This window comes from Elephas maximus, chromosome 16 (assembly GCF_024166365.1).
Source record: "Elephas maximus indicus isolate mEleMax1 chromosome 16, mEleMax1 primary haplotype, whole genome shotgun sequence".
NCBI classification, from domain to species: domain Eukaryota; kingdom Metazoa; phylum Chordata; class Mammalia; order Proboscidea; family Elephantidae; genus Elephas; species Elephas maximus.
In genome coordinates this window covers 42,567,185-42,585,557 of record NC_064834.1, presented here as the reverse complement: position 1 = coordinate 42,585,557, position 18,373 = coordinate 42,567,185, and the positions used below count along the sequence as shown (strand labels likewise).

General features: G+C 36.9%; 1 protein-coding gene across 7 annotated transcripts in view; it reads right to left on the bottom strand.

The window, feature by feature from the left end:
- The window catches only part of PCGF5 (polycomb group ring finger 5), a 162,993-nt gene that overhangs the window by 16,178 nt on the left and 128,442 nt on the right, over positions 1-18,373 (bottom strand). For all 7 annotated transcript variants that reach the window (XM_049855734.1, XM_049855733.1, XM_049855737.1 and 4 more), the window contains exons 4-8: positions 17,529-17,584; positions 17,360-17,419; positions 14,550-14,698; positions 8,896-8,994; positions 4,775-4,864 (exon numbers count right to left, since the gene is read on the bottom strand). In XM_049855734.1, coding sequence (XP_049711691.1) covers positions 4,775-4,864; positions 8,896-8,994; positions 14,550-14,698; positions 17,360-17,419; positions 17,529-17,584 — 454 coding nt within the window. The remainder of the gene's footprint in view (positions 1-4,774; positions 4,865-8,895; positions 8,995-14,549; positions 14,699-17,359; positions 17,420-17,528; positions 17,585-18,373) is intronic.

Sequence of the window (18,373 nt, the reverse complement as noted above, 5' to 3'; positions counted from 1 at the left end):
ATGGAATATCGTGCCTTGTATTCAATGAAACACTGTTATGTAACTGTACTGACTTAAAAAAAAAAAAACTATATAACTATTTCATCCATTGGAGAATCTGTTTACACACCAACCAACTCAACCCATCGCAGCCGAGTCAATTCCGACCCATAGTGACCCTATAGGACAGAGGAGAATTGCCCCGTAGGGTTTCCAAGGCTGTAAATCTTTATGGAAGTCGACTGCCACATCTTCCTTCCACAGAGTGGCTGGTGGATTTGAACCTGCAACCTTTCAGTTAGCAGCTGAGCCCTTAATCACTGCACCACCAGGACTCCTTCCCTTTGCACACAGGAAAGCGCTAAATGGTTACCCAGAAGAATTAATCACCTCTTAATTCTCTATTCACTGTTAGGCACAGATCAGAGTACTTGACCTTGCCTTCATGAGTACAGTAAAAGGTTCCTAGAAATTCCAGACAGCAGGGTATGAAGCTTAATTTGACCTGAGCTAGCCATTAAATCTTAGCAAACGACCTATCCAAGCTGATCTGTATTCACATGAAAAGTTTGAAAAACATTTTTTAAAACACATTTCCCCACTAATAAGTAAAAGATGAATGCCAATATTGAGTGTAAGAATCTTGAGGTAGCAAGACAGTTATGAACTGAAAAACTGCCAAGAGTTATTAGCTAAAGGCTAACCAGATGTTGTTTAGATTCCTGCAAAATCTTACCCTAAAACAACTTAGAAGGCCCAACTATTTGTCTTATAAGATATGTTCGTTTGGACTTTATCCAAACTTATCTCAAAGAAAAGGGATCATAAAGGGTTTTAGACAGGGGTATTACATAAGATTTTTATGAAAGCTTTATAATGTATAATGTTGATACAGGAATAAGACTACTCAAAAGAGCAGAACAGAATGTCCAGAAACACACACACATACAGATGTATATGTCTGTGTGCATATAAATATATGTACATATGTACACATGTCCTCGTTAGTATAGTGGTGAGCATCCCCACACAGCAGACTGGGGTTCAGTTCTCCAACAGGGAGGCAAATGCCCCTTGGAAACCCTGGTGGCTAGCGGTTAAGTGCTATGGCTGCTAACCAAAGGGTCGGCAGTTCGAATCCACCAGGTGCTCCTTGGAAACTCTATGGGGCAGTTCTACCCTGTCCTATAGGGTCGCTATGAGTTGGAATCGACTCGATGGCACTGGGTTACATGTACATACATATATAGATAAAGGGAACAACTCAAAAGAGGCAAAGTATGGATTTATTCAATAAGTTGAATTTATGGATTAAAAAAAGAATTTAGAGTAAGTTAGAGTCTTAACTTCATTGGGGGTGTGTGTGTGTGTGTGTGTAAATAAATTCCAGCTGGATTAAAATGTTTAATACAAAAAAGTAGTAGAAGCAAGTGAAGGAACCACACGGTGGTCATTAGTTTAGGAAATAAACTGACCCCGGCCCAAAGCAGCGGTGGCTGGCAATGCCAGGAGATGCAGTAACGAGAGCTCTTCAGACATCCTGGCATCCCGCTGGCAGTGCAGAGCAGACATGGACAGGGAGGGACCCCAGCAAATACACTAGCAGGGGCCTAATCACGAAATGATTGTTTTACTGCTACTGCTTCATTTGCCATGCTACTCCAACTAAAAGAATCTATCTATTAATACTCTAACAACTCATAGTTAATTGGAACCAAAAAATAAAATAAAAATTTATTTAATGGAAAACAGATTCACATAAATGAAATGATATTTAGGATATATTTTGCCTAACTATTTATTAGCTTATAAAAGACAAAACTTACATTCACTTTACTCTTCAAACAAATATTTATTTATTATCTGTGTCAGGCGCCGCTCTATATGCCAGAGGTTCGGCAGTGAACCCACAAACCAAACTCCCTGCCCTCAGATCACATTAGAGTGGAGGGACCAACAATAAACATACAAACAAGTTAGAAGCATCACACGTCAGATGGTATGAAACACTGTGGAAAGCAATAAGGCATCAAAAGGGATTAAGAGTGCCATACTGGGAGATGGGGCTGTAATTTTCAGGGAGGTCAAAAGGCTGCACTGAGAAGGTGACATATAAGCAAAATTATTTGAGTAACAGGGTAAAGGGAACAAGTTAGGCAGGCAAGAGCTTATCTGGGGAGGCAACAGCATGCGTGGTTTATCTGATGAAACACAAAGAGGCCAGTGTGGCTGGAGCAGAGTAAGCCAGAGGGAGAGAATAAACGAAAAGATCAGAGAGGTACCTGGGGGAAACTGTGTGAGGGCTCTGCCTTTGGGTTCCTGGAAGAACTTTTTGGCTTTTATCTAAATTACAGAAGTTACTGGAGGGTTCAGAGAAGAGTTGCATGTTCTAATCTGTTTTAAGATGACTGCTCTGACTAACTGGGCTGGACAGACAGCAGGGGGACAAGGGTAGATGGATGGAGGGCAGTTAGGAGCTGGTGACAACAAGCCTGGAGAGAGGCGATGGTGGCCTGGACCAGAGGTGGTACAAGTGGAGGTGGTGACACATGGCTGCATACTGAATATAGTATTTTGGTGGACGAGGTTACAAAATTTGCTAAGGGTGGATGAAAGAGAAACAAAGAAATCCTTGACTCAGGGATTCTGGCCTGAGCCACTGGAAAATGGAACTACCAATCTTGGAACTGTTGAAATTGTGAAGGTTGCAGGAGAAACAGGCTTGGAGGAGGAAAACAACCAGAAAAAAAAAAGTTTGTCATGCCTAAAAAAATGAAATGAGTTTTACCACTTCCTAGTCACACTGAATTGTGTAAGGTGGCGATTTTGTTGTTGTTTACTGCTCTAATTTCTACCTGAATGATAAATTATAAGATATTAAACTGCTTTTTGTAACAACTTTTAAAAAAATATGATGTAAACAACCAAAGAGTTCAGACTACTCAGAAACATGCAATCAGAAACATAATTGCAGCAAAAACTGACTTAACTGGCAGTCTATTAGTAAAAATTTCTGAGTTAGCTCTTCCATGATTTGACATTAAAATCACTGGCAGTGTGAGTCACATTTGGGGATGGGTCTCCAAAAGGACAAGCAAGCATTAGCAGGGGTTTTACAGGGGATGATCATTTTTATCCCTTCAACCTGAAAGCAAATCTATCCATAATGATTTCGAGCACTGAAGCATATTGAACTATCAAAAAAAAAAAAATTAATGTTCAACAAAATATTATGTGTGATATCACAATATCCACTCCTCAAGAGTGCTAGTATTTTTTCTGCAATCTGTACATGGTATAGAAAACATTTTAGTTATGAGGATTATGATGTATTTGCAGCCATTCTAAAAACTCTACAACATCACAGAAAGGCAAGTATTAATTTACCAAATACAAAGAAAATTAGATTTAAAAAAAAAAAAAAGAGCCCAGAGAGGTTTAATAGCCTGCTGAAAGGCACATAACTAGTTAGTGACTTGTACTAGAATGTGATTTTTTTTCTTCCTGGAATTGAGCTCTTTCCAGAAGTGGCTAGAGCATTCAGCCTCACAAGGAAGGCTTTACCAAGCAGCACTCAAATAGAAAAAAGAAAATTCTAACTTAAGAGGTTAGGTATTTCATTTTATTATTATATCACATCAAGACATTTCCTCTGAAAAACAGTCAAATGTTCTGCCCATTTAGTAGCATAAAAACTGATTTCTTGAGATTTATTTCACAACAGTTCCACAGATGATCACATTGACTGTAAACATGATTTTGAACTATTTTAACATGGTAACCCTTATGACACTTAGAATCTGCATTACCTATCCTTGTATGAGGTTAAATTTCTTAGTCTTCTTTTAATTTTTTATAATGTTTTCATGAGCAAATGTAATAAAACCTAGCTTACAGAAGATGAATTTAAAATTATGATATATTATCCCATACACACCACAGAACCCTAACATATGAAAGGACACTGGAGTCATCTAGTACAGCCTCGCAGCCAATCTTGATTAATGTTTACTCATACACTCAGATTATGAAAAAAAATTCTGGTAGCATTACTACTATATTCCTTATTCCTATATACCAGCCTCACAATTCCCTAGCCCCTCAAATTCCCCTAATATCCGTGTTATTTACAAATCAGATAAGATATTCTTAGACCCTCTATTTAACCCTAATCAAAGATATAGTTCTATTCTCCTTTGGGTTTTTTCCTTTTAATATTTTCTCCCATATTGCCTAGGGCCTAAGGCATAATACTCTAATTCTGCTGGCATCAGAAACCACTGGAGGGAGGCTCACTTACCCTTAGGTCCAATTTTATGTAAACGAGGTACCTGAAAAAAAGATTACCTAGATTCTACCCTATCTGTCCTCTCTACCACATCTAAAAAATAATACTCTTATCAGCCATTAAACGTAGTAGTCAGAGTAGAACTCAGTCCCCTGTCCCCCACTTCATTACTTAAGAGTTTCCTTATTTTATTGAGTTTTTTAAAAAATATGTAAGTTCCATCTTCCCTGATTTGAGGTTAGTAGTCTTGAACGTATTTAAGCTGAGGCTTTAAACTCACCTTAAACATAACAAAACCACATTTAACACAGGCCTTGGGTCTTGTATTTGGGACTAATTTTCATAGAGTAGCTGGGAGAAACAGTGAGAAGAGGAACTAGTTTCTTCTCTTTCCCAAGCTAGCTTGTTTTTCAGCTTCTAAGTCATATTGTTAAATTTGAGTAACACAATGGTATACAGCTAAATATACACATATACACACATTAAGTAAATATAAAAACAATTTACGTTTTCGCCTCTTAGTCGCCATCTTGTCATGTAGATGAATTCCATAGTATGATCTTTTCCCATAATTTCACCATTGCACAGCACATCCAACTTGAAAAAGAATAGTTACAAATCCATTAACATAAGTAATTTTGAATTCATATGTCTTTTACATATTTTTTTTTCAAATTTCAAAAAAGATTCAAATAGTTATAACAAAATAGAAGCACCATCCATCATTTAAAAAGAATACTGCTTGGACATTTTCATCCAAGGAAGCTTTAACAATTCAGGTTAAGCATCAGGAAGCACTCTTTATCTCATCCCACGTACCTGAATCCCAAGTTCACACACATAATTTTGAAACTCCATGTAAACCTTCCTAGTTCTTGCTTCTGTGCAACCTAAGAGATTTCAGACATTTGCCTTTGACTGTCCCTTACTAAATAAGAAAAAGCTGTAGAAAAATCACAGAAGCTCCTTTGGCTTATGAATTTGTCTCTCAGAATCCTTTCATTTTCCCAATATTTGAAGGGGTTGCTTTGTTCTCACTACTTTGGATTTGAATAGGGTAAATGAATAAATGTGGACACAGTCAGGAAAGGTGTGTGTCAGGGTTGTATCCTTTCACCATACTTTTTCAATCTGTATGCTGAGCAAATAATCTGAGAAGTTGTACAATGAAGAGTGTGGTATCTGGATTGGAGGATGACTCATTAACAACCTACAATAAGCAGATGACATAACCTTGCTTGCTGAAAGTAAAGAGAATTTGAAGCACTTACTGATGAAGATCAAAGACTACAGCCTTCATTATGGATTACACTTCAACATAAAGAAAACACAAATTCTCACAACTGGACCAATAAACAGCACCATGATAAACCTCTTTAAAGTGTTAAAAATCAAAGATGTCACTTTGAGGACTAAGGTGTGTCTGACCCAAGCCATGATGTTTTCAATTGCCTCATATGCATGTGAAAGCTGGACAATGAATATTGAATATACCAAAGAATACTGAATACACCATGGACTGCCAGAAGAATGAACAAATCTGTCTTGGAAGAAGCACAGCCAGAATGCTCCTTAGAGGCAAGGATGGCGAGACTTTATCTCATGTACTTTGGATGTGTTATCAGGACGGACCAGTCCTTGCAGAAAGACATCATACTTGGTGAAGTAGAGGGTCAGAGACAAACAGGAAGACCCTCAATGAGATGGACTGACACAGTGGCTGCAACAATGGGCTGATGCATAACAACGACTGTGAGGATGGCGCAGGACTGAGCAGTGTTTCGTTCTGTTATACATAAGTCGGAACTGACTCGACTGCATCTAACAACCACAGAAAACCCTTTGCTGTCAGTTGATTCCAACTCACAGCAACGCTATAGGTCAGAGCAGAACAACCCCATAGGGTTTCCAAGGAGTGCGTGGTGGATTCGAACTGCTGACCTTCTGGGTAGTGGCTGTAGCTCTTAACCACTACACCACAACAACAGAGGTATATGAGAATTCCCTGTAGTTACCTACAGCTAAGTTCACATAACAGTTAGGACTATGCTACAGGCCTGTCTCTCCTAGCGTTACCTGGCCTCTTTGGTTTGCTTGATTGGTAACTTGTGCAATACTTACAGGATTCTCTCCACATCTTTATCAAAGTTTAAAAAAGATTTGTGCTGATGCTTGCTTTTGCTCCAAAGATGCAGGAACTAAACAACTTCAACAGTCCTTATAGAAGGCCACAAGAACTGTGGTTGTGATTCACTAATTTAACAAAGCATAATTTAAAGATGTTTATCATAGACTCCCACAAATAAAGTACCATTTTAGTACTTTAGCTATTAAAAGCAACTGATAGAATTTAAAGTGTAGAGGGGGGAAGAAGAATGGCTTTTAAATAATTCTATGTCCGGCTAGATAGAGACTAGACTTTTGAACTTAGTTCTGATTATATTAGGTGTACTAAGTAAATTATATTGATTTTTTGATGCTTTATGGTGACTTATACGGATCTTGAAATGTTCTTCAGACATCATTTTATTAACTCTTAAAAGAAGAAAGTAGATAATTTCATTTCACTTTTTTTTTTACCTTGGCCTACAAAATAACAAAGTAGTAAAGGAACTTACTTAGGCTGGCATTATTAATTAGCTATATTGCTGCGTTTATCCTGCCCCAAACAGCACTGCTGTTACAGAAGTTTCAGTTGTCAGGTATTTTATTAAACCATCCCCCTACATGTTGGAAATAAAATAAGGGGGGGGGGCGCAATATATATTTCTGAAGATTATAGGAAAAGCCCTGTGCATTGGGATAGACAAGGAGCTGTCAGTAGACTGAATCTCTTCCCTTCTTGTCTTTTTCTACAAAGAAATATAATACATAACAGTAAGACTGTACAAGAGTAATAGTTCTCCTAGCTCTACCAACTTCCTGAAAGATAGAAAACGGTAACTCAGTGAGTCAGACTTAATAATAAGGAAATAAAACTGTACATGGTATTTTGCCAAAAAAGAATAAAGTAAACCAATCCAAAAAGCAATTTCATTTTCTATTTTTCACTGTAGTTGTATTTACAGATTGTTATCATCTTTCACTTTTACTAAGTACATAGGGCTTTGATACTTTCATATTTTTTCCCCAATATAAAATTCCACTTGTATACCAAAGTTCATTGCAGCACTATTCACAAAAACCAAAAGATGAAAACAACCTCAATGTTCATCAACAGATGAATGGATAAACAAAATGTGGTACATACATACAACGGAATGTTACTCAGCCATAAAGAGAAATACAGTCCTGATATATGCTACAATATGAACCTTGAAAAAATTATACAAAAAGACAAATACTATACGGTACCATTTATATGACAGGCAAATGTATAGGGGCCAAAGCTTATTAGTATCTACCAGGGGTGGGAGAGAGGGAGAGGGGGGAGTCACTGCTTAGGGGGCACTGAGTTTCTATTAATGGTGGTGGAAAAATCTGGAAAAGAACAATGGTAATGGTTGCACAATATGATGAATGTAATCAATATAGAAATGGTTGTACTGACAAATGTTTTGTTATATATATTCTTAACACAATAATAAAACAAAGGTTTTAAAATCCATATCTCTGGCAATTTTTTTGTATTTGTAGGCCCAAACCATAATAAAAATTAATGCACATATTAACTGGTTCATCTGAGAGCAATTTTAAAATAAGTTCAGAATCAGATGCTTCCTGAAAATACAGACTTACTACCTGTCAACATCTGTGGTCAAACCCTATCACATTTTATTTCTCCTCATGAGATTAATATTAACTGCAGATAAGCCAGAAAAATAACACTGTCTTTGATGTCTTAGACAACATAGAAAACTACATAAACTGGTCTTTTGTTTAAACTGGTCTTTTGTTTTCTAGATGCTACTATCAAAATCCAAAGAGGAGGAACGAGAGATTAATAGAAGTTGTACGACTGCTATTTGGGCAGCTGAAAAATGGTAGCCATATTTCTGCACTACGTTATAGCCATGCCCTTATGATCATAAACATTATCTAAACATTGAACATGTTACAAGCTGTGCTGTCATCAACAGCAGGGAAATTTATCCCTGCCGTAAAGAAACCGGTAAATTGCATTTATGCAGATGCCAAATATCAATTTCAGCTAGTGCTAAATAATATCACTTTTGCATATCATGGAACTAGAGGATTTATGAAATCTCTTTTGATAAAAGGCAATGTTTTATACTGTAAATAAAAAATCTATAAAGACTTGGTAATAATGGAACTCAAGGATCTCAGATAAAAATGACTATATCCTAAAGCATGTTGGCATAAAAACACCCAATCCATTTTGCTAGTATTATTTATTTTGGGAATACTTAATGTTCTTTAAATATCTCCTATAATTATGAAACATCAAACGCATCAGTATCAGGTTTTACTCAGGATATGCTAAATTAGAAAACACGTATTACACCAATGGAACATTACATTCCAAAAAAATAAATTTTTAATATGAAAATAAGTTTCCACAAAAATTAATTTAAATATATTCTCAATTAATTTTCCCTTCTGTTATTAGGATTTTACTTAAGATCAGATTTATCAAGATATTCAAGGTCAGTTGTTATTTAACTTACCTCATAAGAACTTGGAAGTTTTAGTTTTAAACTTAGAAATTTTTTAATAGTTCCCACAGTTACACGAGTAGAACATCGGATGAATTTCTTCATTAAACCCTAAAGTAAAAAAGGACAATAATTAGAATATTCTCTTTCTTTTTACAAAATCATAAATAAAATTTCCATCATCAGTTTGACTAATTTCAAAAAACACTCTGGAAATATTTCGATTTGTAGCTCTTTAGTACTTGTGGGTAAAAATGTTCTTAATTGTTGGATACCTGCATGACATTCTTTAAGAATGTACCATCACGTGTATTAGGAAAATTCTGGCAAACAGACAACAAATGTGCATTCCTCTAGACTTTCTGATAAAGAACACATCGTGAGTTTAACCAAAAATAACAAAAGGTCATGAAAAGCATATAAAATATTTTATCATATAATGGCACTTCTGAAAGCATCAGGGTTATTTTATAAAACATGATCTCGTAACTTCCAAATAATGTTAAGAAGAACAGTGATTTCACATGGGACTCGGAGGACTCCTACATTGAATAGAGAGGCCAGGTGGGCCACACTACGCCCCAGCAACTAAAAGGTGCATCATATGGACCATTGGTTGGGGAGTATCAGGTCTAGTCAGGGTTTGATGGACTATAACAGTTATTTACTGTAAAAATGTAAAATCCTATACGCCTTGCTTCTTCTTGTTTCTAAAACATGGGTGGCAGTACTAATTTATTTTCTAAGCTCGAACATCACAAAAATATAAGAACTGATCCAGAATGCACATCCAAACTGAAAATGAATCAAAACAAGGTTGCAGACATGATAAACATGAACCAATTTGTGATATAAAATTACATTCCACAACCACAAATGTGATCTGAATACTCAAACAAAAAAGAGAGACCTAGCAATTTATTTAATCCTTTAAAGATACAAAGTATTACCCCTTTTTTATATGTACAGAAAATTGGGCCAACAATCTGGAAACGTTCTTAAGTTCGCTAGGTCAAAATAGAACTATCTAGTCACTATCAGTAATACATTTCCTAGCAAAGCCAACAGAAACAAGTCTACAAATGACACTTGGTCACACCTAAGATGGTAAAGTTTCTATTAAAAGAAAATGGAAGTTAAAATTACATCTAAAGCAAAACATACTGTACTATTTCAAATGGGAAGGCTGACATCCTAGACCGAGAGTATAAAAACAAATTGATATAAGTACAAGTCTGTCATGGATTGAATTATGTCCCCCTCCTCTCCCGCCAAATCAGGGTATCAACCTGGTTAGACCATGATTCCCAGTATTGTGTAGTTGCCCTCCATTTTGTGATTGTAATTTTATGTTAAAGAGGATTAGGGTGGGATTGTAACACCACCCTTACCTAGGTCTCATCCCTGATCCAATGTAAAGGGAGTTTCCCTAGGGTGTAACCTGTACCACCTTTTATCTCTCAAGAGATAAAAGGAAAGGGAAGCAAGCAGAGAGTTGGGGACCTCATACCTCCAAGCAGCACCAGGAGCAAAATGGGACCTTTGCACCTGGGGTCCCTGCACCTGAGAAGCTCCTTGACCAGGGGAAGACTGAAGACAAGGACCTTCCTCCAGAGCTGACAGAGAGAGAAAGCCTTCCCTTGGAGCTGATGCCCTGAATTTGGACTTTTAGCCTACTTTACAGTGAGCAGATAAATTTCTGTTTGTTAAAGCCATCCAATTGTGGTATTTCTGTTATAGCAGCACTAGATGACTAAGACAAAGTCTATCTTCCCTCTGTTATCTGTTAACATCATCTCACCTTCCTTGAGGTTTCCTGTCTGTTTACTGCCTCAAGCATAGCTTACAAAGAATCGTCAGCACATTTCACAAGTTCCAGTTAAGGTAGAGGATAATGAGAGGGTACTGGAAGACCCTTTAAGAGCATTTTCACCCATAAAGGAATCTCAGGTTGTTGAAAGAACCTGCAGAAATTACCTTGGCATCATTACTCAATCTTCCAGAAGTTATGAATAATTACAGAAACATCAGGAAAGTTAAGAGGAGATGTTTGAAAACTAGAGGAATTTATAATTCAATAAAGCTTGACCATAATCTGTAACAGAATTCCAGGCTGGATTAGTCAGTCACTGATTTGTGAGTACGTAGAAAACAAAAATATGACTATGCCTTCTCTCTCTATAAAACTTTATCATTATACCAAATTAACCCAGTTCTGTCTCCTAGCTAAGATACACCCAGGAATTCCTGTACAGACCACTGCAAGCTTAACGGACACATTTTAAAGGGGGAAATTACAATTAAGAATGCCCAAGAGAAGATGAGGATGGTGGAAAGAACCTTAGAGATGGCCCTTAAGAGCGGTGCCTCTTCACTACCATTTTTGTTTCAGGACATACATGCACAAACAGAAATATTTGTTCTGCACACTGGGGGCAAAGGGAGGCTGCTACCCAGGGCAGCAGGTGATAGCCCAGGCCTCGCCCGGCTGTTCCGAGAATCGGCATTTCAGGCACAAAGGTATTTCATTCCTGCCACTGCACAAAGGCTCTGCCTTTGAGGGAACATGGTCGGTATCTTAAAATACATGAAGAAATACCATATGTAGAAGATTTGTTTGGTATCAAAAATGTGACCTTTCCTTTCTAAGGCTTAATTTGCTTGCTTTCTGCCTTGTTCCACCTTCCAATTCAGACCATAAAAGGATTCAAAAAGGCTCCTTTCTGCTTCCAAGGTGATTACTCCAGAGGCTTAGTTATCCTCTATGCCTTTGTTTTAAAAGAGTTAAAAAGCTAGAACTGAAATCAGATAGTAACCCATATCACTAGTCAGATGGGCCTCCTGTTCTAGGGTGTAATTCAACAAATTCCAGCCCTTCTGATAAGGATTTCTGAAACTTTGGTTGTTATTGTTTTTTAAACCTAAGTCCTTATAATGCTTTTCTCTTGTCTTCAGAATGGTATGGCAGGTATCTCCACCAGCCAAAAAGAATTTGTCAAGCTTGACTCTTTTTTTTTTTTTTGAGATATAGTTCACATACCATGAAATTCACCATTTAAAGTGTACAATTCAGTAGTTTTGAATATTTTAACAAGGTTGTGCAATCATCACCACTATCTAATTCCAGAACATTTTCATCACCCCCCAAAGAAACTGCCTACCCATTAGCAGTAACTTCCCATTCCTCTTTCCTTCCAACCCCTGGCAACTGCCAATCTACTGTCTCTACGGATTTGCCCATTCTAGACATTTCATATAAATGGAATCACACAATATAGGGTCTCTTGTGTCTGATTTCTTTCATTTAACGTAATGCTTTCAAGGCTCATCTGTGTCGTATCATGTATCAGTACTTCATTCCTTTTTATGTCTGAATAATAATCCATTGTATGGACATATCGTATTTATCCATTCATTTGTTGGAATCCTGATGGCACAGTGGTTAAGAGCTACAGCTGCTAACCAAAAGATCAGCAGTTCAAATCCATCAGCTGCTCCTTGGAAACCCTTTGGGGCAGTTTTGCTCTGTTCTATAGGGTCGCTTAGGCTTGACTCGATGGCAAGGGTTTTTTTTTTTTAATTCATTTGTTGATGGGAAGTTTGGTTGTTTTCAGTTTTTGGCAATTATCAGTAATGCTGCTATGTACATCAGTGTGCAAGTTTTTGTGTAAACATGTTTTCAATTACTCTTGAGTATGTACCTAGAAGTGGAATTTGCTGATCATATGGTAACTCTATATTTAACTTTTTGAGGAACTGCTGAACTGTTTTTCATAGTGGCCATTTTATATTCCTACCAGCAATGCATGTAGGTTCCAATTTTTCTACATTCTCATCAAGATATGTTACTTTCCAGTTTTTTCATTATAGCAATCCTAGTGGATGTGAAGCAGTAAGTCATTGTGGTTTTGATTTGTATTTCCTCATGACTAATGGTACTGAGTATCTTTTCATGTGTTTACTGGCCATTTGCATATCTTTTTTTGGAGCAATTTCTATTCAAGTTCTTTGTCTATTTTGGGTTGTCTTTTTGTTTGAGTTCTAACAGTTCTTTACATATTCTGCACACAAATCCTTTGCCAGATACACACACATACACATATCACATATACAGCAACAATCATGCATCACTGACAAGTTTAATGGGAGATAAACTCGTCAAGGTAGGGGTTAGTTCATGAAGGGCTTTGAATACTAAAGTAAGGAGTTAAGACTTGATCCTATAGGCCAGAGGTCAGCAAACTATGGCCATGGCCCTTGGGGCCAAATCTGGCTAACTTCCTATTTTTTATGAATAAAGTTTATTGGAACACAACCATGCCTATCGGTTTACTAACGTCTACAGCTATTTTCAGCAGTTTGAGCCCACGAGCCGCTCTGTGGGAGAAAGATGTGGCAGTCTGCTTTTGTAAAACTTCATCTGAACTTAAAAAATTATGTATCTTTCATTTCCCAACTGAAAAATGTTTTTAAACGTACTAGTAAAAAATTCAACCCACTAGTATACAGGTTACACAGAGGAAGTAAAAGAAGGTAAGAGATATTGAATACAAGTATTTGAATAAAACATGGACTGCAAAGAGATAAACAATATTCTCAATGCTTGTCATCTGGTAAAACAAACTGACAAAAGTCTGTTTAAGAGCTAAAGTAGTGAACATTTATAATTAGAAAAATCTGCTTACAACAAAAAAGCAGAGAACATTATTTAAACACTGCCACTTAAAGACTAAACAAAATCAAAAGTGAGTATGGTGTTTTAAACTCTCTAGTATGAAGATCCTTTAAGAAAAGGTTCAATTAGCAGATACAGAGGGGGAAACAGAATTAGAAATGGAGATTCTATAGGATATATCTGAAAGAATTCAAGGATTTTAAAACTTCACAGGCACTTCTGACATCCAATTTCACTTCAAAACCAACTGATTACATTATTCTTAGAATATACTGGCTGTGGCATGTACAGATTTTTTGAGTTGCCCCAAAAAAAAAAAGGAAATAATGGAATAAAGGAGAAAATTAGAAGAGTAGAGTGGATAAAAGGGTTAGAAACATAACTTGATGTGAAATTATCTAAGTCTGAGCTTGTTGCCATATTTACAAAGGGAGAAACAATGTATACCACTCCTGACACGGTTATAAAAGGAGGTGGAAAGAGGAGAAATAGTGGTGTGATTCTCAGCATTAGCCACTAGGTGGTGGCACTGGCCCAGGATGGTTCAGTTGTGGCAGTAGAAAAGCAGGTGTGCAGTAAGCAAAATTTTGGCTATTTGTAGGTATGAGACTTTTGTAAGTTTAATGTTTATAGCTTTGAGGTGTCAGAGAATAGCACCATAACTCATTCTATTTAATTACATTAATAAAAACTTTGGAAAAAACATTTTTGAACAGTCACCACCATTAGGAAATTTCAACAACAAATTATTTAGGGTTTTTTTTATAAAATGACCATGTAGAGGGTCAGCGAAAAAGAGGAAGACCCTCAATGAGATGGACTGACACAGTGGCTGCAACAGTGGGCTCAAGCATAATGATTGTGAGGATGGCGCAGGACCACGTAGTGTTTTGTTCTTTTGTACACAGGATTGCTATGAGTTGGAACCGACTCAATGGCATCTAACAACATAAAATGACCATAAAAAGCACAACTGTACTTGTTCACTCACCTTTACTACATTGTCCCCTGATTGTCCATTATTACGTAAACAATCTAGACATATAGCAATTTGTGGGTCACTTCTGTGATAGTCTTTATCATCTTGATTTTCATCACCTTCTTCATCTACTTTAGGCTTGTCAACTTTTGATGTATCATCTGTATAATTTAAGCAAAACCAAGTTAGATATAACTCAAAGTTGATTTGAAAGTTAAGGTACAAAACATCAATTGTAAAGACAAAACTCAATTTTAAAAGTCATTTCTTAACAGCTTTTGAAGAATTTAGTTATTCTGAAAGTATTAACTTTTAATACTTTTTAAGTGTTTCAACCAACTCAATAAACATTGGAACTATTTTTTTAAAAAAAACATCAGTGACTTATTAACATAGCCTATAATTTCTAGGCTCACCGAGGCATCCAAACGAAAGAGTCAAGGCTAGCTATATTTGGTCACAAAAATGAAACTGCTATAGACCTCTTTAGAAAGTAGACAGGATATAAAAATATATTCAAATTCTATATACCTTCAAATTCAAACCTAGCACTGATCTTTCAAACTTCAAAATATTTTAAGTTTTCAAAATGTCAAATTATTAGACATTCATAAAATCAGCCAGTAAAATGAGTACAATGAATTAGCTTTATTAATATCTATGTAACATGTTAAGAAACTCCATTAAAGAAATCTGAATGACCAACTTTCTATTTTATACAAATGCATTTAACCTCCTAAATACCTGAAGCCTACATATAAAGCAACTATATTCATTTACATTGAGTGCCTTTAACTACATGTTAGGCATGCATTGTGCTAGGTCCTAAGGGTATAATGTTGTAACTAGAGTGCTATTATCCCCCTCACAGTGGTCAAGGTTCAGGGGGAGATACAGGCAAGCAAACAAAACAAACTCAGCAGTGTGATAAGGCCTTTGGTGGCCAAGGTAAAATGGACTACGTGGGCACATATAAGAGAGGCGACAGACCTTTACGCTGGGGTGAAGTAGAGATTCAGGGGAAGATTTCTAAGATGAAGTATCCCTAAGCTGAAACCTGTAGGAATTAGCTAGCCATGTATTATAGAATAGAAAGGCCAAGAAAAAAATGGTCAGCTGCTCTTTAATGACTATAGTAAAAGCATTACACTTGTACCATAACGGGGAGGCAGGTTCTCTTTCTTCTACGTATTCATATGGGACCTACATAGACAGAAGCTCCAGGAAAAGATCCAAATTCTCCAAACTAAAGACTAAATATTATAAAATACTGCACTGCCAAAAGAGGTTGGATAAAATTCACAAAGTAGGCTGTAGCCTTTATACAAGACAATCTACAAAACACATGGGCTCATAGACTAAAGCTACAGAGGGCTTCTGATGATGATCCCCTGGGCCTGTCCTCTTGAACAGGTAGTTAAAAACTGAACATTTGGTTAGTCTTATACTATTTGTAATAGTACTAGAGCACTACTGTTTAAACAGCAACATGCACTTGGGTGAAACAATCCTTTAGTTAAGTCATCTTTCGGTCAGGCTTAGCTTCTTGGCCCATCTTGTTGTTGTCGACCAAAGACAGTACCTTACTGCAGTCATTCAAAACGATTCTCAAACCTCCCCTGCTATAGTAACGCAGCCCTGAATTAATAAAACCATGATCCCTGTTTTACCGATGAAAAAAGGAAAGATAGCATTTCTCATTAACCTTAACGATGTATAACTGGCTATCCTATGATCTTACGGGAAAACCAGGGCTGGGAGATGAAGCCCACAAGTGAGTCTATAAAAACACACATACAGTCTTAAAAATTTCAATGGTATTTAACACCACTTTGAGTGAAATATCATATTAAAATAACAATGGGAAAGGATACTACTTCCTAATAACTTTAGATATATTGCATATTTTTATCCTTTGTGTGGATAATAAACATACTAAGTCTTTTCTATGCTCAGTAACGTTTGCCAGTTTGCTGAAATTATTAAAAATTCTTGAATCTCCTGGGATTCAGAAGAGGAATCTGGATACTTAACACAGGTGATGGAGAACATTCTCCAAAGCACTCAGAGATATTTTTCAAATCTCCAGAACACATAAATTCGTATTGTCTATCACCTATGAACATGTCATTCCATAGCATCAAAGTATGGTAAAACCCCGATTTGGATGTCAATCACTTCTCAGTTTCCTCTCCTATTAAAATAAACATACAAAATAAAATAAATTGAACAAAGCAAAAACCCCTGTATTTAGTTGCAAGCTATGGGTGTTTTTTTACCTCAGCTTCCTTGAGCTCTCTAGGAAACATTGCTGTAATCACCTAATTGGTTTTTTGTTTTAGTTCCTTTTTCCCTTCCCAAAGTCCAATTTCCTCTATTTCCAACTACCCTCAACTGGAGTGAATCCAGGTCTACATGTTGTTGTTGTTAGGTGCTGCCAAGTTGATTTCAACTCATAGTGATCCATGTGACACAGAATTGCCTCATAGAGTTTTCTAGGCTGTCATCTTTATGGAAGCAGATCGTCAGGTCTTTCTTCCACAGAACTGCTAGATGGGTACAAACTGCCAACCTTTTGATTAGCATCTGAGCGCTTAACGGTTGTGCCACCAGGGCTCCTTCCAGATGTGTACACATACATACAAAAATCTCAAGAAGAAACAGATTATAATGTAAATAAGGGGGTACGTGAATTTCGTGCAGGAGAAATCTGAGACTGATGAGAAATGTTAGTTCATCAAAGCTACAGAAAGCTGACCAATTTGAGAGATGTGTCTAGATTATTATTTTTGCCGTCAGATACAGACATAAGAAAAATTCACCTTGTCCATTTTCTTGAGGCTTATTTTTCTTCCAAAATTCAGATTCACGCTCAAGTTCTTCTAATTTAAAAGAAAAAAAGAAAAATTAGCGAAGCAATCATGAAATCATTAAGAGAAATGTTGATTTCATAAAATACAAGAATGTATAAGAAGCTAAAAAGCAACTTACGTTCTCGTAGTCCAGGAACCAGCTTAAATATAATTTCTTCTAATGTATTATCCAACCTTTCAAAGGAAAAAAAAAAAAAAGGATACACTAACAATGGAGACATCAAGATTCAATATGTAAATCATTTGAGAAATCTGTATCTCTTATGTATTACAAAATACAGGACATACAGAATTTTGGCGTATCTATCTGACCAAGCTCCTCTGCACACAGAACACACCTCCTTCTAGCCTTCCCCATGGTGGGAGATTGATTACCCAACCCCTACCTCTCCCTACATCCAAACCCTTGATTGACGGTCCCAGTCCCTGCCTCTCCTACAGGTACGCCCTTTGCAATGTGGTTTTAAAATCCTTCCCATTAAGAGGTCAAGCTTCAAGAACTGGCCTTGAAATTAGCTTAGGCCAATAGAATATGGCAGAAGTGACAGTAGTATACTTAGTGCTTAGCTCTGAACCTAATTAAGAGGCATCACATCACATTATGTGTGCTCGCCCTCTCGCTCTCTCTCAAAACCCTGCTACTATGAGAGGCCAATAAGCCAGATAAGATACCTTACAGACTAGCGCCTAGCTGCCCTGCTGAAGCCACCTTAGCCCAGTCCACAAACAGCCTACCCCCAACATGTGACAGAGCTCAGCCAAGATCAGCTGAGCAGCCTACCCAGCCAGCGGCTAACTGCAGTCTCGTTAAATGAGCCTAGCCAAGACAGAAGCACCACCTGGGTGACCCACAGACTTATAATTAATAATAAATGCTTGTGTTTTTTTTTAAATTGGACTTTAGATGAAGGTGTACATAACAAACTAGCTTCTCATTAAACAGTTAGTACACATGTTGTTTTA